This window comes from Staurois parvus, unplaced genomic scaffold (assembly GCF_062004578.1).
Source record: "Staurois parvus isolate SC_StPar_1 unplaced genomic scaffold, SC_StPar_1.0 ptg000818l, whole genome shotgun sequence".
In the NCBI taxonomy this organism is placed as follows: Eukaryota; Metazoa; Chordata; class Amphibia; order Anura; family Ranidae; genus Staurois; species Staurois parvus.
The window spans coordinates 8,534,888-8,556,781 of record NW_028318614.1 but is presented as its reverse complement, the minus strand read 5'-3'; the positions used below and the strand labels follow the sequence as shown (position 1 = coordinate 8,556,781).

General features: G+C 42.6%; 1 protein-coding gene across 1 annotated transcript in view; it reads left to right on the top strand.

Moving 5' to 3' along the window:
• The first annotated feature begins 2,331 nt into the window (after nt 1-2,331).
• Nucleotides 2,332-21,894, top strand: part of FADS2 (fatty acid desaturase 2) — a 41,492-nt gene continuing 21,929 nt past the window's right edge. Inside the window, exons 1-5 of the mRNA XM_089655033.1 lie at nt 2,332-2,481; nt 3,331-3,601; nt 13,585-13,695; nt 21,100-21,297; nt 21,618-21,719. Coding sequence (XP_089511159.1) covers nt 3,392-3,601; nt 13,585-13,695; nt 21,100-21,297; nt 21,618-21,719 — 621 coding nt within the window. The 5' untranslated portion in view covers nt 2,332-2,481; nt 3,331-3,391. The remainder of the gene's footprint in view (nt 2,482-3,330; nt 3,602-13,584; nt 13,696-21,099; nt 21,298-21,617; nt 21,720-21,894) is intronic.

Here is a 21,894-nt window from a genome sequence, read left to right as displayed (position 1 = left end):
AGGAAAATACTTCCCTTACAAACAGGTTTGCGTTGCCATTGAACTCTTTATAACTCAAAAAGCCTCCGTGCCAACTTGATTAGAAAGTTGTTGGCGAGCCAACATTTGGTGAGACTATCGCTATCAGTCAGTTCCATTAGTAATTAATGGCGCTGATAAGTGTGTAGAGCGGTATGAAGAGATTATTCAGTGTGACTTGTGAACAGGACACTTGACTGTCTATGCGTGCTGCAACTCCTAATCTGTCTGGCAGCAATCTGTGCGGCTTTATTAGCTATGTAAGCACTTCAGGTCTGTGACTGACCCTGACTGACAGATCTCCTGTGATAACCCATCTGCTGGATTAACCTGGCAACATAACACACACACAGTCATTGCTCAGTGTGCGCTTTTCTGTCCCTCTATCGCCCCCTATCTTCTGAAATAAATCCAACCACCTCTATATTAACCCCTTTATAGCTATTATTCACTTTTATTCAGCTTTATATACTCTGTACATTCATGTCAGTGCCTGTCCTCAAGGAGCTTACAATCTAAGGCCCCTATCTCACAATATATACATCTTACAGACAAGAGCCTATTGGGGCCTCATTCACACAAGGCTAGCCTGAGATCCGTAGATTCCTGCCGCTGGAATCACGGGTGCCTGTGCTTAGCTGTGGCCGCTCTATCTGAGTAAATAAATGACAATCTGGTGGCTGGATATGTCTGTGGCTGTCTGCTGGTAAACTAAGGTTGCCACCTCATCCCTTTAAAACCCGAACACGTATTAATTACACAGGTTCTGGGGCTAATTTAATGCAGATAAGGCATCGAGTAACTCTAATTACCACCTTAATCAGCCCCAGAAGCTGTGTAATTAATAAGTGTTCGGTTTTAAAGGGATGAGGTGGTAACCCTAGGGAAAACGCACATGCCGCGATTACCGACAGTGTTTACATTTAGATGAGGTCGCTCTGCCTATGTAAATGAATGACAAGCTTATGGCAGCTTGGATACACATGATGATCCCGGATGCTGATGTTTGCCTCCGTTGCGATCATCCGTCCCTAACAGTGGCATGTGCGTTTACCACGGCCACTATCAGCCTGTCATACGTTTACAGAGGCAGAGTGACCGCAGCTATGCTTACACTCTGAATTTGCTGCAGGAATTCATAGAACAGCCCTAATCGCCTGTGTGAATGAGGCCTAAATTGGCAGCCTTGTATGTGAACATGTAAGACAGAGTCCTTCTCCCCGGAGATTCCGGCTGCTGATGTCAGCTGCAGGAATTCACAGGACGGCCCTAATCGCCTGTGTGAATGAGGCCTAACCACCCAGCATGTGTTCAGGAGGAACCTGCATGAGCACAGGGAGAACATGCAAACTCCATGCATATAGAGTCCTGACCAGGATTCAGGGCCAGTTCACACTACATTCATTTCAGTTGCTTTTATTTTCTGCTTCCAAAACGCACAGAAAGTAGGTTATATGGTTGTCAATGCCATAGTTCACATCAGTGCTTACAGTTCTAGTGTGTTCCGGGTGCAGAAAAAAAAAAGTAGAACATTTTTTTCTGCACAGAACTGTACTGGCATCAAAAACGCATTGGAACGCAGCAAAATGCACCAAAAACGCACTGGAATGCCCCTACTTAAATTAAAGAAAAAGAGAGCAGGGGAAATATAAACTGGAATGCATAAAAAACGCACGGGAATGTGTCAAAAACGCATCAAAGACTCCAGAATGTGCCACAAAACCATCAAAAATGTGCATTATTTATTTATTTCAGGTACTTATATAGTGCCATTAATTTATGCAGCGCTTTACACATATAATATTGTACATTCACATCAGTCCCTAACCCTCAAGGGGTATACAATCTAAGGTAATGCAAGAACGCATCTGGAACGCATCTAGCCTGTGTTTCTATAGTGTGAACCAGAGACCCCAGTGCTGCAAGGCAGGAGTGGGAAGCACTAGGCAGCTTAGCTCGTGTCCCCCCATCAGTGACGTCACTCCCACACACCTATGTAATAATCTGTTTCCCATCTCTTCCCATTAGCAGCTGTTTGCTGACCCCCGCCTTTTTTTTTTTCTAAGCCTCTTATTCCCCCCTCCCCCCCATGATGCAGCCCCCCATATGTCAGAGTTCCCTCTCCCCCCATGTCTGTCCCCCTCCTGTCATCTCCCTCCTCTCCTCTCTCTCAGGTTGTCAGGGGTGTTCTCTGGCTCCCCTCCCAGCTCAAAGATAATTCCCTCACGTCCTCCAGCTTCGAAAGATCCAGGAGGGCCAATGACAAGGAGGCTGCCCCTGGTCCCGGGCCCTGGATTGGTCCTCTCTCTCTGCTGATTGCCCTGGAAACCCTAAACAGGGGAGAGGAGGAGAGAGGAGGATGCTCAGGGAGGAGGAGGTGGAGGGAGAGGTGGGGAAATGCATGTAGCCGGCTACATGTGGAGCCTCAGAGACTGAGATAGAGAGCAGGCAGGCAGCCTTTGGGTGAGTTGGAGCAGCAGGTGGAGGGGTTAGGCTGCTGATGGTGGGGGGAGGCTGCTGATGGTGGGGGGACACTGATGGTGGAGGGGAGGCTGCTGACAGTTGGGGGGACACTTGATGATGGGGGGGACACTGATGGTGGGGGGGAGGCTGCTGATGGTGGGGGGAGGCTGCTGATGGTGGGGGGGACACTGATAGTGGAGGGGACGCTGATGGTGGGGGGAGGCTGCTGATGGTGGGAGGGACATTGATGGTGAGGGGAGGCTGCTGATGGCGGGGGGGACACTGATGGTGGGGGGGAGGCTGCTGATGGTGGGGGGGACACTGATGGTGGAGGGGAGGCTGCTGATGGTGGAGGGGACACTGATGGTGGGGGGAGGCTGCTGATGGTGGAGGGGACACTGATGGTGGAGGGGAGGCTGCTGATGGTGGGGGGGGGGGGCTGCTGATGGTGGAAGGAATGCTGATGGTGGGGGGAGGCTGCTGATGGTGGAGAGGAAGCTGCTGATGGTGGAGGGGAGGCTGCTTATGGTGGAGGGGAGGCTGCTGATGGCGGGGGGAGGCTGCTGATGGTGGAGGGGAGGCTGATGGTGGAGGGGACACTGATGGTGGAGGGGAGGCTGCTGATGGTGGAGGGGACGCTGATGGTGGGGGGAGGCTGCTGATGGTGGAGGGGAAGCTGCTGATGGTGGGGTGGAGGCTGCTGATGGTGGAGGAGGGGGGTGAAGTGACAAGACAGAATACAAGGAGGGGGGACACAAGGGAAGTGACAAGAAAGACAGGCGTAGGTACAATACAGAAACTGTGAGCATATGAAGTATAAATGACAATCTTGCTTTTATTTCCTGGCAGAGCGAAGAGGAGGTGGACAGGGAAGCTGGCACCAAGTGCCCCCCCCTAGAGCGGAGCTACCATGGGCAAGGGGGGCCAGAATGGAGAGGGGTGCAGTTCTGGCTGCGTCAAGTCGGATCCTCACTACAGTTGGGAAGAAATCCAGAAACACAACACGAGGACTGATAAGTGGCTGGTGATAGACCGCAAAGTCTACAACATCAGTGACTGGGTGAAGCGGCACCCCGGGGGCCTGAGAGTTATCAGCCACTTTGCCGGCGAAGATGCCTCGGTGAGTCCTGGGGACACCTGCGGGGTTTTTCTTTTCTTTTTTTTTTTCCCTGACCTGCAGAGCTTGCAATCACACAGCTGTTGTTAGATTCTCGTCTAACAAGAATGATTGACACCAAATGATAAGGTTAGCATTCACTTTAGAATAATGTGGCTTTTTGTATGCTGTAGATCCTTAACTGCAAAATGTTGAGATTTTGTCTAAAAATCCACCAATTGTAAAAACCTCTAGTAATAGTAGAATATCCCAGAGGCACACAATCCACTGTTGCTTGTGTGCAAGCATGCCAGGGGACAATACAATGTACAAGGAAAGAGCTAGGTGCAGTCCTGACTATGGTGTAATACGGTGTGTATAGGACATAAGGGCACTGAGGGGCAAAAAAATCTGTTTATTAAAATGAAATATTATTTGATTGTTATCAACTATGTTTTTATAGAAACATGAAAGAATAAACGCAACGCATTTCTGTAAGGGCTGGTTCACACCATCGAAACGCAGTCTGGATGGGTTCCGGATACGTTTCTGAATGCACATTTTTGACGTGTTTTTGATGCATTCTGGTGCAATTTTTCTCTCCTTTTTTTTCTTCATCTTAAACAAGGATTTGTGCAGTCTGGTGCGTTTAGGTGCATTCTGGTGCGTTTTATTGCGTTACAGTACTGTTCAGTGCAGAAAAAATGCAGCACGCTGTACTTCTTGTTCCGGAACTGGAACACATTATATTTGACTGCACTGGTGTGAACTATGCCATTGGAAACCATATAACCTACAATCCATACGTTTTTGATGCATACTGAACTAGATGTGGTGTTAATCGGCCCTAAATGACCCATCAAACAATGTAATAAGTATTAAAAAAACCCTGCATAACAATAATAATAATAATGTTTTAGTAAGAAAAACAAAATCACAAACACTTTACAAAATATCATCCTGGATTACACGACCTGTCAAATAATGTCACAAGTATATAAATCCTGTATGATATTAATAATAATAATAATAATAATAATAATAATGTTTTCAGTGGGAAACACAAAATAACAAACACTTTACAAAAAGACTATCCTGGATCACATGTATTAGGAATATACAGTAAATCCGGTTGTATTATTATTTTTATTATTAATAATAATAATAATAATAATAATATAATAACACTAGCAAAAAATCATTCTAGACTGTGACTCATCAAATTTTGTCAGAAGTATATTAATCCTGTATAATAATAATAATAATAATAAAATAATAGTAATAATAATTTAAAAAATGCAGTGCTTCCACAAAAGAAACTCCCACCACACTGACCATGAAAAAAAGTCTCAGTAAATGTATCAAATAGATTGTAATGCACCTCCACTCAGTGTGGAATACTTTAGCATCAGAAGTGAGACTCTTCATAGTAATAAGTGATAGTAATGAGTAAAACGTTTCTTGGCTGTACACTGAAATAGGTGAGGTTGCTCATGTATGCACATGGTCATTATCATAAATTTGTAAATGTAAATGTAAAATTTGGTTATGGAATGTGTAGGTAGATGGCTTCAAAGGATTTGTGTTTGAGAGTCTACATACACATATATGTAAACTCACATGTCTGTTTTAGAAGCTAGATTCACAGGAACATATTTCTGATTGGTTATCAAGTACAACTATCCGTTTTATCCAGCTATGATTAATATTATATTAAATACATTGCCAAAAGTAGAATTGAAAATGAAGTCTTGAAAAGCAAACAGGAAGTCTGCCAGTTCACTGCTCCTCAAGATTTTTACTATCGGCAATCTGTTGATCTGAGAACCCTGCTTGTGATGTAGGAAAGTTATTCTAAAACACACCCACTGTTGTCTGCTTGCTGCCCCTTATATGCAGAAGACCAGTCAGCAGTGACAAGATTCTCTCAACCACCAATCAGATTCAAACCTGCTCTAGAGGGTCGAATGTGACCTGTCATACAGGGGGGGAGCACAAAGAGGAGGTTACATAGCACAGGTTTCAGGATCGACCTTCCTAGTGACCCTGTGAGGTGCTGTCTGAATTTGTGTTACAGTGGGTCACAGATCACTAGAAATAAATGTGACTGTGCAGGGGCGGACTGACCATTCGGGCACTCGGGCACTGCTCGAGGGCCCAGAGTCAGTAGGGGGCCCTATGAGATGCCCCTAGTACCTGTCATAGGCTTTTCTGGGTGTGGTTTGAGTGTGCGCGAGGACACGGCCCCATGATCCCCTATTGCCAGGGGGCCCCATGAGTTCTCAGTCCGCCCCTGTGACTGTGTTGATCCTCTGATTTTAGCATAGTTCCAGTGTTTGCTGGATAGCATTAGTAGCTCATTGCCTTTACCTATGAGGTTGAATTAACATATCCTAACTGCATACTTGGCAACACTCCCCAAACTCAGGACTGTCCCACTACCACGATGGGAGTGGTCACTGGAATGGACAAGGCTTGGGGAACGGGCCTCTTTAGTACGTCAATGTGAATTTTGGTAATATATTTTGTGCTTCAGTAAATTATGCAATAATCTGAGATGGCAAACAAGCAGTAGAAAGAAAAAATAAAGGGTCTGTCTTCCCATAACTAATAATTATTAAAAATATGTATATGCATTAAAAAATAGGTGAATGTGGCCTTACATGGGTTGTGTGTTGAAATGAATTTATAAGAAAAGAGATTAAATGTATATTAATGAAATGAATTGGCACCCAATGTGATCATTTTGTATATCTACAGTCAGAAACCTATCACCCCAGTGCATTGCGTTCACATTCCGATTCCTTGTCTTCATGATTACACTGAATAAAAGACTTTATAAAGAGTGTAATTGTGCCCAAGAATGGTGATTTCATACTGATGCATTTTTTTAGAAATTCAGTTTATTTTAAGATCACAAATTATATGGCATGACTGGTGATGTGCTAAAGGCTGACCGGTGCTGTAATGACTAATGACTCCTGCCTAGTGTGCTTACTTACAGTAAAGATGTTCACATTGCTGACAAGCCTCTTCTTTTCAGATTCTCATCCACAGAGAACTGCATAGTAGATAATGAACTAATCCATCTGTGTCAATGGATTAGGGAGTACCCAGGGCAGGGAAATATTACTCGGCTTACTATATTCTGCTCCAAGACATAATGAATCTGTGTAATGCAACACATTACACATGAATTTATTCTTTTTTATAATGTCTATAATAACATCTCTGTGTACTGGGCCATAGCAATCCATTCTTGTGTTCATTCTATAGCTGTTTCCAAACTGATTGGCTGCTAAAAAGAACATTGTTTTTTTTCCAACAATCTAATTAAAACTAAATATATTTATGTATTATATAAATGCATGTTTAAGTGTAGGTAAGGGCTAGTTCACACCAGAAAGCGGTGTTTGAAACCTGCATTCTGTGTGTGTTTCCCACACCGTGTTCAAAACGTACTGCAGTTGCGATCTGCAGCGGGTGTGTTAATGATACCCCAAACCCAGGTCACAAATGCAGTCCCTTTGCCCTCAAGTCACCTCCAGTTGAGGTGTCCTCAAGTCACCTCATCCGGATCGCATGGTACTCCTGTACCATGTGATCTGGTTGAGATGACTTTCCAAAAGCAGTGCATGCAGTGCAATTTCAGCTGATTCAACATAAATGGGCTGATATCACACCACTCAGAACTGTATGTGACTCCTGGTGATTCCTGATGGGAACCAGCCCTAACTCAGTTTGACCTGACATCAGTCTTTTGCAGTCCCTGTACAGGAAAGCTCAGGCTGCGAAGGGATAAGAAGCACAAGGAGCCAATAAAAACTGTACTGTATTTCAAGGAGCATACTGATAGGAGGCAAGAGCAGAGTGTTAAGAAGGTTGAGGCAGCGGTAATACTGCAGTATGTCCTCTAACCTGAAGAGAGTTGCTTCCTCAGGCTGACAGGTACTCACCTGGGACTAAGTTGTCTCCTAATATGGGCTCCAGTCAGCCATCTTGGAGAAGCAAATACCTGTGATTGGCACCAAAATCTAACAAGAATTGGGTGGCTATTTTGATATATATATATATATATATATATATATATATATACATATATATATATATATATATATATATATATATATATAATTTTTTTTATTATCATTTATTTATTAATTTTTTATGTAATATAATATTCGTGCTCAACATTCTTGATTGGTAAGTGGGAAAGCAGCCAACATGTAACTGGGAGCTAATACCATATGGCAGTGAGGGTTTTTTTTTGCTCCCTAGAAATAAGACGTCAGCATGAAGCCCTCTGAGCAGGTTTCACTCCCCTATAGGGAGGCTCAGTTTGTCCAAGCATCTGGAGAAGTGTATGGCAGGATCATGAGATGCAGAGCAAGCTAAACAACATCTCCTTCGACGAATGCAGGTTATGAGCCTTTGGGAGATGGGATGCACAACCGAGTTAATGGCGAGTAATAAGTAATGTGCAGGACAGAAAATGTAATTTATTGTGCAGAGCTGATACCAGGGGAATGTATTGGAAGTGTTAAGAGCTGAAGACACATTTTAAGTATGATGAGCAAACCCAATGAACCTAGGAGCTGGTGGTGGCTAGCTGAGAGGTTTACTCTCCTGGCAGTGGTTTAGAACCCCTAAAGTGCAGGTCTTAGACATGTATGTGGCAGACCTGAAGGTCTGTGTAGGCTTGGGATGGTTACAGTAGAGAGAAGTTGGCCCCTGGATAGCCCTGTATTTCTTTAGCCCACTAGCTGAAGGGTTTGGCCATGTGTTGCAACTAGGGAGCACATACAAACTCATGTGTTTGCTGTTACTCCTTTAACTGTCCAGTCACAGGGTGGAGGAGGTCACCTGCCCTGCCAGAGAGTGCTTCCTTCTGTGATATGACCCCGGTAAAAGACTGGTCCATGTTTGATCAAATTTGCTCAGAACAATTAAGTCCCTAGATTTGGACAGAATATTGTTTCTTTGACCAGAATGACATGGTAATGAACAGGGGCGAACTGACAACTCATGGGGCCCCCGGGCAATAGGGGATCATGGGGCCCCTGTGTTCTTGCCCAAACTCAAAAAAGCCTATGAAAAAGGTACCAGGGGCATCTCATAGGGCCCCCTACTGACCCCAGGTCCTCGGGCAGTGCCCGAGTTTCCAAATGGTCAGTCCGCCACTGGTAATGAATGACACTGGCGTTAGGGCTCACTAACAAAGGAGACACAGCCCAATGTCCTTAGTTTTAAAACTTTAGAATGAGCAGTCCCCACCACTCACCTGTGTAGTGAATGCAGTCTTTCACTGGTTAACACCCGGTCACATCGTGTGCGACTTGGCATGCGATTTGCGTACCATGCGACTTGCAAATCGCATGCCAAGTCGCACCCTATTGTCCGCAATTAGAGCGGTCAAATTGGTGTGATACTGATTTGGTCGGAGCCGCACCGACTTCTAAAGTAGTACATGCACTACTTTTGGTGTGATTTGCACAGACATCTGTGTCAGATGTCTTGCAATTCGCACCTGAAATTGCCATCTCACCCAACTTTGAAATCGTGCGACTTCACTGTAAGTCGCACGATTTCAGATGGGCTTGATGTGACTGGGGGGTTAGAGCACTACAGCACAGTTCAATGAACACCAGCTACAGCAGTGTAAGCAGTTGAGTGCAGCAGTGATAACCTCTTAGGTATGACAATCTATCAACATAGCAGTGAATGCAGCCATCTTGAAGACCATAAATGCCCCAATCAGTAGTCAGGCTATATCTTTTATTTTTATAGGGGGGCACAGTGGCTAGCACTTATGCCTTGCAGCACTGGGGCCCTTGGGTCAAATGTTAGCCACCATCTGCATTGAGTTTGTGTATTCTCCCTTTTGCACAAATTGACTATGCCTATTGCCTTATTGCATTCTGCATGCCGGTCCAAAGCTGGAGGAATTGGAAAGGTTAAGGAAAGACTTGACGACCTACCTTGTGAAAATATCCCCAAGAAAATTCTATGGAACAAGCCTTCAAGCAAATCAGACATGATGCTTCCCATAGAATTGTCAAGAGCTGGATACAACTGAATGGCTATATACATACATAGGGGCTGATTCATACATTGCAAGGGAATTTTCCCTAAGGTTAGTGAATGTGACAAAAGCTTACTTTGAAAAAATAACCAATCATGTGCAAGACAAGTTAAAAAAAAAAATTATTTTTACTTGCCAATGATTGGATGATGAAAGTCAGCAGAGCTTACTAAATGAATGGGAAAATTATCTTGCAAAGTGAACAGCCTATTTGCCTTTAGTAAATCAACCTCACACATTCCCCATAGGCATGAGCCTGACTGCACTGTGCCCATCATTATTACCTAAGTCAACAAAGGCTTGGGAGTTTGTATTGTGCACTTCAATGAGAAGAGATGTGATCAGATTTCAGTATATCTGCATACCCTATTACATCTGTGTCTGAATCGGATTGTACGTTGTATTAGTGTGATGTTATAATTAGACCCCAGAGCCTATAATGCATGTCTTTATGTACGTAGACATGTAGATCTTTAGTCCCGGGGATCTGTGCGGTCTGCTTCTGTCATATCACACAGTGCAAATCGTGAGCCTTAAGCGTATAAAAAAATTAGGAACAGTGCCATAAAGGGTTTCCGAGGGCTGTCTCGTCTGTTAGAGACAGCTGGTCATGTCTGCCTGTAGGAGGGCTCCAAATAAAGCAGCGCTCTGATTGGAGGAGAGCCTTCTGCTGAGGCTCATTGAGAACAAGGGACACAGAGAGATGCAAAGATGAGGTTACTGCAGTTCACAGCAGTGCAGGCAACTGGCGGTCAGGCGCAGTCAAGGAAACCTTTAATGAGGAAGAATACAGTTCAGCAGATAAAATCTAATATCAATTATACACTTACATAGTACAACATACTACTACTACTACATAAACATAAAAAAAAAAAAAGTATATATATATATATATAGTTAAATAGATAGATAGATAGATAGATAGATAGATAGATAGATAGACGGACGGACGGACAGATAGACAGACGGATAGATAGACAGACGGATAGATAGACAGATAGATAGATAGATAGATAGATAGATAGATAGATAGATAGATAGATAGATAGATAGATAGATGGACAGACGGACAGACGGACAGACAAATAGACAGATAGATAGATAGATACAGTATATTGTCGTTTTATTTTTGAAATATGAATATAGAAGAAACTAAACAGGCAAATAGGGAACATATAATAGAATAGAATAGGTAGGCGCTACATTTACACAAAAGAAATAAAACAAGTATAGGTGCAATAAGTGAGGGATTAATATTGCCAAAAATCCCTGTATATAGTGCCTCAAATTTGGTGCGTACCCCCCAGTGCATGGACCAAACCTGAAATTTCTAGACAGATACAAGCCAATTTTACCAATGGATTACATATGTTACCAATGAATTACAAGTGTCCATGCACACATAGACTTTAATCAACGGTTTTTGGCTGGGAAGTTTTTTGGTTGGAAAAAAAAACCCAGGACTAGTGGGTTTCTAGAGAAGTTTTTTAGCTGTAAAAACATTCTAACACTGAAAAGCGCTGAAAAATGCGGTAAAACACAGCAAACTGGCGTTTTTGGACTTTTTTGACCAAAAAATATTTTTTTTTGGTCAAAAAGAACGCTAAAAACCGCAAATGCGGGAAAGTGTTGCTAATCGAGGCAAAACGCCGCTAAACGTTAATGCATAAACACTAAAAAAAAGCTGAAAAACTCACGTTTTAACATGACTTTACACAGCTAACGTTACCAGCGTTATCAAAATGCCCCGTCTGCATGAGGACTAAAGGTAAAATTGTGAAAAAGTCCATAGATAAAGTGACAATCCTTGCAGCTTCTCATATCTGTCCCAAACCACAGCAGAGATGAGGTTGTGACTGTAATCTTCACCACGTGCTCACAGAAGTATAGTGTGGATTGCTCACTCACCAGATCCTTTGTCCCCAGTTACGGTGGTCAAATACGCCTTTGGTCTTATAGGGGACCACTCTCTTTCGGTGTTATCTCCATTACTCCCCTTCAGCAATTCATTAGGATGGCCAAGTATAAGGGATCACAATTTGCCTCCAATATGATGCTTTATAGATATTCCTCCCACAGGAATGCAGCTGACCATTAATTGAATCAAACAAGTAAATTGTTCCCTAAGTGTAGTATTTTAATGAAGAAACAATGGTTACATATAAAAATACTATATTGCACTCACATGTAAAGGTGTCTATAGACTGGCACCAGTGTTTCCAGCTTGTAAAATTCTAAAAATGGCCACCATGCACTTCAAGCCTCGTTTTCACTCTGCTTGGACGTTCCCGTACCCTGAAGTGATGTTATGACGCTCCGACGTACGTTTCACCCATCAGAGTCTTCAGCAAGAAATAGGGAACATAACCTACCTGGTCAGGCTTTTGATTTTTCAGCTAGGGATTGCCTCTCTTCGGATCTGGAAACTACTTTTGCTTTTTTATTGTAATTGAAACCCAACTTTGGCCTTTTATTTACCTAAGGCCATGGTTGTGTGACTCTGCAGTCCAGAGTCTTCTCTCCTCTCCTGTTTACATAAGGCAGGATCTTTCTTTGTCCACATCACTTTCGAGATGTGGACACTTTGTGCCAGTGGTGGAGTCCTCTGAGGATTCAGAAGTGGAGTGAAGGGGATTGTTGGGTACCAAACAATGTGGGCACATCTTCAGCAGTGGAATAGTGGTCTCTGCACCTGGAAACAGAGCAGGCAAGAAAAATGGACAGCAGACTGAGGTGAGTATATCTTGATCCACAAGGCAAGAAAAACAAAAACATGCAGACTGGGTAAAAGGGAGGTGGGAGAAAAGTATTCTGAAATACACTCACTGCAGGCTCCTTGCTGAATCCCACATACATAATTCTTGTTAGTGCTATGAAGATCCTTACATGCACCAATCATATTCAAACCTGCATATGAAGTTTGAATCTGATTGCTGATACATGAAGGAGAGAGAGAGAGGAATATGTAAAGCACATAGGTTGGGAAGTTGACTCGCCCACGCAACAAGTAAGGAGCACTTTAAAATCTGCTTTATGAGAATTACGGTACATTGACCTCATATTAAAGCTGAAGTTTAAGTATGGCATTTTTTTACATAGGTACATCAGTCCACAGTAGACCAATGCAAGTAGGTATGTGCCATATCTGTGGGATCCCAGTGGAAGCTAGAAACCACAGTAGTAGGCAATGCTACTACAGTGTTCGCCACTAACTTCCATGTCCCATGCCAGGTGGCTTGCTGAACACAGTAGGTCATTTGCTCAGCACTGGGTGCCATTTAGAGAACGCTTACTATTTTCTCAATATCTGCAAAGTGTTATCTGCTTGGACAAGGTGGAGATTGTGACATCACTGCCCCATTTTCCCACCTTGTCCAATCAGAGAATGCTCCAATTCAGCTGGTGATCTGTCATAAATCCCCTGATAAATAAAATGGATGCCGTATGTCTAAAAGGTGTCCCCATGGGATGCCCAAAAAATGCTGTCCATGTGCTTCCAGTTGCTGCCATATTTTATCCTACATCAATGGTACCAGCAGCCACGGACCTGTAAAATGATGCCATGCCAGGATCTCCTGCACGTGCAGTACAATCCCTGCCAGCTGCATGCGTATGGCCCCTTTGGCTGACAAAGAGCTCAAGGTTGTGCTGGGCTTGACAAGAGTAAGCAGTGACTTAGGGTGGGGTGGATGAGAAAAAGAATTCCTGTACATTCGAAGACTTCCCAGAAGTGTTGAATTTAGCTACAGTGAAATAGAGGCTGTAGATTCAGCTGTAATTTTTTTTTTAAACTAAGAGGTGGTGATACACTCTCTTTATGGTAAGTTAGTGGACTTTAGCAGTTGCTGTGTTGGTTTTACTTATTGTTAGGGAATGTTCTTCAACGGCAAGAAATTACCTATTTATTGTTTCTTTTTTTACACAGGAAGCTTTCCATGCATTTCATCCAGATCTGAATTTTGTGAGGAAATTTCTGAAGCCGCTGTATGTTGGAGAATTGGCCGAAAATGAGCCCAGCCAGGACCGTGGAAAAAGTGTAAGTCTTCTATCACATTGCTTTACAAAGCCTGGCTAGAGAAGTAACATGGAATGAAAGGAAATCTCTCCAAAGGAAACAGAATTCCTGTCTTAGGGAATTTGGAGATTTCCCTTACTTCCTGTTCTAAAGACACCTCAAATTGTTTGGGTTTCCCTTTCCCCTCAATTCCTTTTGTGGTGGCTATGGTCAGAAGGACAAATAACGGTGTTAACCTCCCTAGAAGAGATACAGATAGCTGTAAAAATGTGGCAAAGGGTCTAAACCTTGGCTACTCTATCCATAACTATACTAAAAAAGTTGCCTTTACATACATTTTAATGCATATACTAGAGCAATTAAACAGAAAAAAGACTTCTGAGTATATATACAATGGGTATAGAAAAGAATCACCCTGTTTTAAAATAATCACATTTTGTTGCTTTGCACCCTGAAATGAAGACAGACACGTCAGAAAGAAAAAAATAAAAAAATAAAAAACAGAATCACTGATTTGGAAAATTTACAAATGACTTGTAAACTCAATGAGGTGCATGTCAGCACCTGTGGTAGTGAGCTCTTAATCCACAGCTTGGGGTTGCCCAGGGCGCGGAGTCTAAGCCCCAGCCCGCTTGTTCACCAGAGCCCCTGATGGTGGGGATGGACTTGCAGCAGGCTGGGACCAGGTCGCGGCCCCCAGGTACACCCAGCTGAGGTAGAAGAGACCGCCAGCAGGAGCAGAGTACGATGGGAGTAGACTCAGGAGATCCAGTAGGCTAGCCGAGGTCAGGACAGGTGGAAGACAGGCAATGTCAGGAACGAAGCCGAGGTCGGTACACAGATAGACAATATAGGAGGAGTGTGAGGGACAAGCCGGGGTCAGTACACCAATATACTAGAACGGACTCTCAGAGGACCACAGGGGAGCTCAGACAACAAACGTTGCTCAGGCAAAGTGAGACAGACTGAGCATGTCTTAAATAGACAGACCAGCTAGGAGGCGGGCCAGGAAGTGATGAAAGGAAAGCACATAAAACCCAGGGAATAGCAGATGACGCCCATAGGTGAGCACAGAGAAACACACATGTGAAAGAACAGCAAAGAGGTAAGACAAACAAACAAGAGGCTGCAAGCTAACTTGTGACAGTGCAGCGCACTGCAGTGCAGTGTCACCTTCTCAATGGCACAAAAATCCATTAAACTTTCAACTTCGATCAGCTGTGGTCACTTTGATTAGCTCAGCATGAAAAGAGCTTTCCTGGAGAATTTCAGTCCCCGGTAGTGCAACTGAAGCAAACAATCTACTATGTGTGACAAGGCACTGTCAGAATCTTTGAGATAAAGTTGTGGACAAGCAAAAGTTAGGAGATGGATACAAAATTAATTCAGACGCTTTATCAATACCTAGAAGAAGATTGAAGTTTATTATTAAGAATTGGAAGGTATTTGGTACAACACAGACCCTCCCTGGATGAGGACGTTTCTCAACACTGGATGAAAGAGTCAGGAGGAAACTGGTCAGAGAGGCTACCAAGAGGCCTACAGCAACTCTGAAGCAGTTGCAGGAATTTATGACAAAGAGTAGTCCTTGTGTGCACGTGACAACAATATCACAAATTTTCCACAAACGTGGCTTGTATGGGAGGATTGCAAGGAAAAAGCCACTCCTCAAGAAAGGCCACATGCAGCCATGGCTGAGCTTTGCCAAAACACACCTTGAAGAATCTGAGGCTACATGGAAAAAGGTGTTATGGTCAGATGAGTCTAAAATTGAATTATTTGACCTCAACACTAAATTATATGTCAGGAGGAAATCCATTACAGCTCACCATCCAAATAACATCATTCCTACAGTAAATCATGGAGGTGGTAATACCCTGTTATGGGGGTGTCTCTCTGCAGCAGGGAGTGGAGCACTTGTCAGGATAGAAGGAAAAACGGATGGGACAAAATACTATCAAATTCAAGAGGAAAATCTGCTGCTCTCTGCCAAAAAGTTGTCAATGGGACAATGACCCAAATGACAATGACAATGACCCAAAGCACACAGTAAAAATGACCCCGCAGTGGTTGAAGGAGAAAAAGGTGAATGTCCTTGCATGGCCTAGTCAGAGCCCAGACTTATAGAAGGAATCGAAGACTGCAGTCCACAGACAGTCACCATCAAACGTAACTGAACTCGAGCAGTTCTGCAAAGAAGAGTGGGCAAATATTGCAAAGTCTAGATATGCAAAGTTAGTAGAGACATATCCCAACAGACTAAAGGCTGGAATTAAAGTAACAGGTGATTCAACAAAATACTGACACAAGGGGGTGATCCTTTTTCACTCAGTGACTCTGTTTTTGAATTTTCTTTTTTTTTCTGACATGTTGGTGTTTTATCTTTCACTTTGATGTTAGAAGTTGCACTAAGTAAATACAGTTGGAAACAAGAAAAACTGGGTCTGTCTTCATTTCAGGCAGCAAAGCAACAAATGTGATTGTTTTAAAGGAGGGTGATTCTTTTATATACCCACTGTATATGTGTTGAACAATTGTAAGTGTTAAGAAACAAAAGCGTTCATAAATAAAAGTGCTTTATAAATGCCCACAAATAATGAAAAACTTCCACAAGTAAAAAATTCTTCTCTTTTGTGTTCAGATGTAACACCACCACCACCACCTCTTATGGGTACACTCTCACCTTATCGTAATGGTCTTTAAATTGTTACTAAACCCACAACAGTTAAAATCAGTTGTTATATGTAGTAAAGCATGCTGGTTATACTCACTGTGGAACCTTAGGGGTTAGGTCTCTGCATTGTGTAAACATGCTGTTTGATCTTGACTTCTCTGATCCTCCCCTTCTTCGAATGCTCCTTTCTTATCTCCTTATAAGACATATCATGTGGAGACAGTCTACACATGATCAGTTTGGTGTGTATTGCTTGTTTTCTTTTCTCTTGGGAGAGTGCATGTGATCAGCACAGGGCCAATCAGTGCTGTCCAGACAGAGGTCAGGGGTTCTGCATCCTCCTGGAGGAGAATGAAAACTCTTCCTACAAGCTTTAACCAATGCTCTGCTGAACACTGATAGAAGTCACAATACTTCTCTAACTGCTAATGAGAAAAGGTATTTAGCAGTTTATATTTACTAAAATAATTTCCATGTTCTGTGTACTGTGGGAGACCAGATGTAGTGAATGCAGTGTCCTGGGATTAGTAAAACTTTAAATAAAATGTCTAATGTGCATATCTCTTTTAGAACCTGGACAGGTCTGTCAGTCCACCAATGTTTTAAGATCTTGTCATGCATCAAGGATCAATCCATATAACCAGCTCAGAGAGATACAAAAGGAAACACCATGGTGCTCTCTGCCCAGCATGTTTCATCATCACAACATAATCACAGGCTCACATGAAACATGTTGGGCAGAGCAAAGGGAGGTCACTGGTGAGAAGAGGTGCTGCCCTCAGCTTCAGGAAAGACATAACAGAGTGGTATGGCAGTGGCAGGCTCATCGTCTCGCCCCAGAGTCCGTCTCCCCAGCATGTGTGATTTAAAGCAAAAGTGATATGTATTTGTAAGTGCGTTTTTATTCATCAATAAATATTTTGGTTTGTTGAGAGCACTATGGTGTTTTCTGTTGTATCTCTCTGAGACGGTTATATGGAGTGATCCCTAATGCTTGATAACCTGTAGAAACATTGGTGCAGTGACAGCCCTGTCCAGGCTCTAAAAGGGATATGTGCTTTACACCTTTGATTTTAGAGGTCAGTAAGATAAGGTGAGAGCATGCCCATAAGAGTTGGTGGTGGTGTTACACCTGAACGCAAAATGGAAGAATTTTTATTTTTTTCTTTATTTTTGGGAGTTTATAAAGGACCTTTATTTCTCAACACTTTTGTTTTTTAACACGTACAATTGTTCAACACGCATTGTTTTAATGTCTTCAACTGTTTATGGTACATACGGTATTGATTATCACATAAAAGTGGTGAATATGTATGACAAATTGCACTTTGTAATTTGTGGCACAATCCAGCACTGAATTGATTATATTAGTGTGGCATACTTTATTTAATTGTGCACGTCATTTGCTGAGTAATATAATCTAGTTTCTCCATTATTCATGTGTGCTTTTTTGTTCTGGGCTCCTGTATTATTGATATTATTCTCAAGCTTTCTCAGACCCTGACCTCTTCAGAAACATGAGCCTAGACTGCAAATCTGTGATAATTGTGAAACGTGTTCATTACCAGTGGGCAGACATTTAAATGGCCATTGTTATTAAGGAAAGTTTTCCTGTATCAGTTAGTCTTTTGCACTATTTATAGCATATTGTAAGGCAAGTCTCAATCAGGTAGAAGGTGGGCAAGCCATCTGTGTCTCATAATTCAACCTCAGGGGAATGGACCACAATGCTTGACAGGTTTGTGTATTGTCTCCCACTATTTAAAAATCTGTTGCTTCACCTTTCTCAGTTGCGTAGCATTATGGGGGAGCGGAGGTAACCTATACTACCGATACCTGTGTCTTTGGGAGAACATGATTTAATAATGTTTGTATCTTTGCCACCTAGTGCCCTAAACTTCATGATGATGGAACACTGCCATTGTGCTTAAGTCAGAAACTTCTCCAAGTCCTATGTAATCAATTGCAGCCAGAATCCACAGAGCCTATTGCATGTGGGTTGGGTGATGTCTGATTTTTTTAAGGAATTGTTTTCCTGTTCTATAATTTGCAGGACTGTGGGATGCTGGTAGTGGTGGGACATGTGGTAGATAGTGGAACCCAGACACTGTTATTTGTGATAATGGTGCATATATACATGATTATTGAACCCTTTATAGCAGGGCTTGAAATTTCCACTCGCCTGCTCGCATTTGTCGAGTGAAAATAACATGGGGGCGAGTGTGTCCTAGGCGCCGCATCGGAGGGTGGGGGGCGGGTGCTACCAGCAGCACCAACTTCCCCCAAGCACTGTGTTGAGGGGGGGCACACTGCTGGTGCCGCTCCTCAGTGTCTAGAGTGATCGCAGTTTCACTCCTGTCACAGGGAGCAGCTGCTGACTCTTGCTGGAGGACTAGGCCTGGGGTGGGGTTGGAGATGGACCTGGGCAAGGTTTGGTGGGGCAACTGGTGGAGAGTAAGGTTTTTGCCTGGCTAGTAGGTCTAGACTTGAAATTTTAAGCCCTGCTTTATAGACATATATGTTCCAATCAATGTGCAAACCTACCTTGAAACATGAAATGTCCTGCAGGAACCTTCATTCATTATTGCCCTAAACAGACAGCTATCAAAATCAGGCTATGACTGCTGGTGTGAGGGTCATGCACTTTCATGTCTCCTTTATGGAAGCCTAAGTTCTCTTTGCACTTAGGCTTACAGGCGTTCATTTATTGAAGGCAAATAGGCTGTTCACTCTGCAAGGGAATTTCACCAAACAGTATTTTGGCTTGCACATGATTGTACCAAAGCAGTGTTAATTTTGACATCAAATTTCGATTTAGTTTTTGTCATAGCTGACTAAAATGCCATTTTAATTTTAGTTGTATTTAGTCATCTGAATTGTTTTAGTTTTAGTTGTATTTTAGTTGACTAAAATCTGCAGTACATTTCAATTGACTAAAATATCCTACATGTCAATAAAAAAAAATCTCCAGTATATTTTAGTCAACTAAAATCTAATGGGTTTAGTTAAATTGTAATGCATTATTTAAGCATTTCCCTAGAATTTCCAAACTCAAACTCATTATATAGTACACTAGTGGAGTAAAAAAAAACAAAAACCTAATTACATGTTGTTATTTGTGGTATCCCTTCCTCACATTTTCATTCCATTTTCGTAATTGGAATTGATTTCGTCATAGTTTTCGTCAATTGCCGATAATTCTGTGTAATGTTTGCTTAGTTTTCATCACTAGAAACATGCCATTGACGAAAAATGACAAAAATAACATTGCAGTGAAGTCAAAAGAACTTCACCTCATACATTAAGTTCTGAGGAAAATTCCCTTGCAAAGTGAACAGTCTATTTGGCTGACATTAGAACTGTTGGATCTGCCCTGACAGGAATAAGTAGATTGAGTTCAAATCTGTAATCTCTCCGATTGTTCTTAATGTTTTATTAAAGCTGAGTTCCAGCACCTGCCACCGAAAAAAAAAATAAAAGTCAGCAGCTACAATGATTGTAGCTGCTGACTTTTAATAGTAGGGCACTTACCTGTCCATACATCCAACGGTGTCCTCACACGGAGCCGATTCTTCAGTTGGCTGTTGGGTGCTGGCGCCACCATCTTGACTAAGGGAAAGTAGCTTCACTACCAGTTTCCTACTCTGTATGTGAGAAATGTGCTGCACTCTGTGAATGGGACTCAGTCCTCTGGGATCTTGGAAGTATCCCAGGGGGCTGCGGGGGGGGGTCAGTCCGCAGCAAACTGAGCCTGAAGTGGGAGTGGGTACCTGTCAAAACCAGGTACCCATTCCCCCCCAAAGGTGCCAAATGTTGCAGTGGAGGGGTAAAGGAGGCAGAAAAGTGGAGCTTCCACTTTTGGGTGGAACTCCGCTTTAAGAACATCCAGCAAAATTCAAGTAGATGGCAGTTACATTTACGAAAGCAGACCCCCACCATGTGGGGAAGGACTGTTGACTTGTTTTGTTTGGAGTCACCCTGTAGAATTTGTAATGTTCATGTTAATTTAAAGATTCATTCAGATTTTATTGAAGAATGTTAAAGTTATTATAGACCCTCACCTTGTCAAAAAACCCATTTGGTTTAAACTAGAAATGAAAGGCAAAATATTTGTGTATAGATTTGAAAAATATTCTAAATACTTTTTTCCCCCGTTTATATGAAGTGATCACATTCGCTCTAAGCTCCTTATCAGGGGCGGACTGGCAACTCATGGGGCCCTCGGGCAATAGGGGATCATGGGGCCCCTGTGTCCTTGCCTAAACTCAAAAAAGTCTGTGAAAAAGGTACCAGGGGCATCTCATGGGGCCCCCTACTAACCCCGGGCCCTCGGGCAGTGCCCGTGTTTCCAAATGGTCAGTCCGCCCCTGCTCCTTATGCAGCTGAAAACAGAGAACTGGGGGTAGAGAAACAGCAGCACACTGAGCTTTCCAGTAAAAGGCTGTGTGGTGGTGGTGGTGGTTGGCGAATGGGGGTGTCAGGTTAAGTCTTCACAATTGGAAGAGAGCAGACTGAGTTTCCAGCACAACTAGAGAACTGATCATGGTGTGTTCTGCTTTGTGTGGTCAGTTTTTATTAGGAAAGCAGAGGGCTGGCAGGAACACCAGGGATTTCACACAAAGAAAGCGATACAAAAAGAGCAGGATACATTTTCATAATAGTACATGGTACAGCACCCACATATTGGGAATATGAAATGTTGGGTTTACATACTCTTTAAGCTTTCTTAATGCAATACTGTCTTCATACAGATGGAGCAAGTGGAAGACTTTCAGAAATTACGCAAAACAGCAGAAGACATGGGACTTTTCAACAGCAGCGTGGTGTTTTTCAGTCTTTACCTATTACACATCCTGATCCTAGAGGCTCTCGCCTGGGCTACCCTCTACTACCTTGGCACTGGATGGATACCAACTATAATGATCATTCTGCTCCTCGCAATTTCTCAGGTCATTTCAATTCATCATAATCCAATTGCCTAGTGAATTAGTTCATTCTTGTGAGAGACCTAATGGACTTGGTGTATAAAATATTAGGAAACCAAAGCGTTTATGAAAAAATTCCAATTAAATTCCTGGTTAGATTTACTAACGTGGATGGGAAAATTACGGATGGAATCTGACTGTGTGCTATAAACAACACAATCACTTTCCAATTTCTCTATTTTATATGTCAGCCCAGTGCTTAACACTCTTAAACATTTTAGTTTTGTACTGTAAATTTCAGCACCCTGGGTATATATATTCATGGGACATGTATTTTTCTGCAGGCCCAGGCTGGTTGGCTGCAACATGACTTTGGACACTTATCTGTCTTCAAGAAGTCAAAATGGAATCATATTGGCCATAAATTCATCATTGGCCACCTGAAGGTACTGTCATAGAGGGGATGATTAGTCGTGTAATGAAAATATGATTCAGGGCCTAGATATGACATCTGTCCAGCATAAACATAGATAAGGAGAACATAATCAGATTATATGCATTTATTTAGTGCAAATACAAAAAGGTAGAAAGTCAGTATAATGGTATTTTAAGAAAATCATC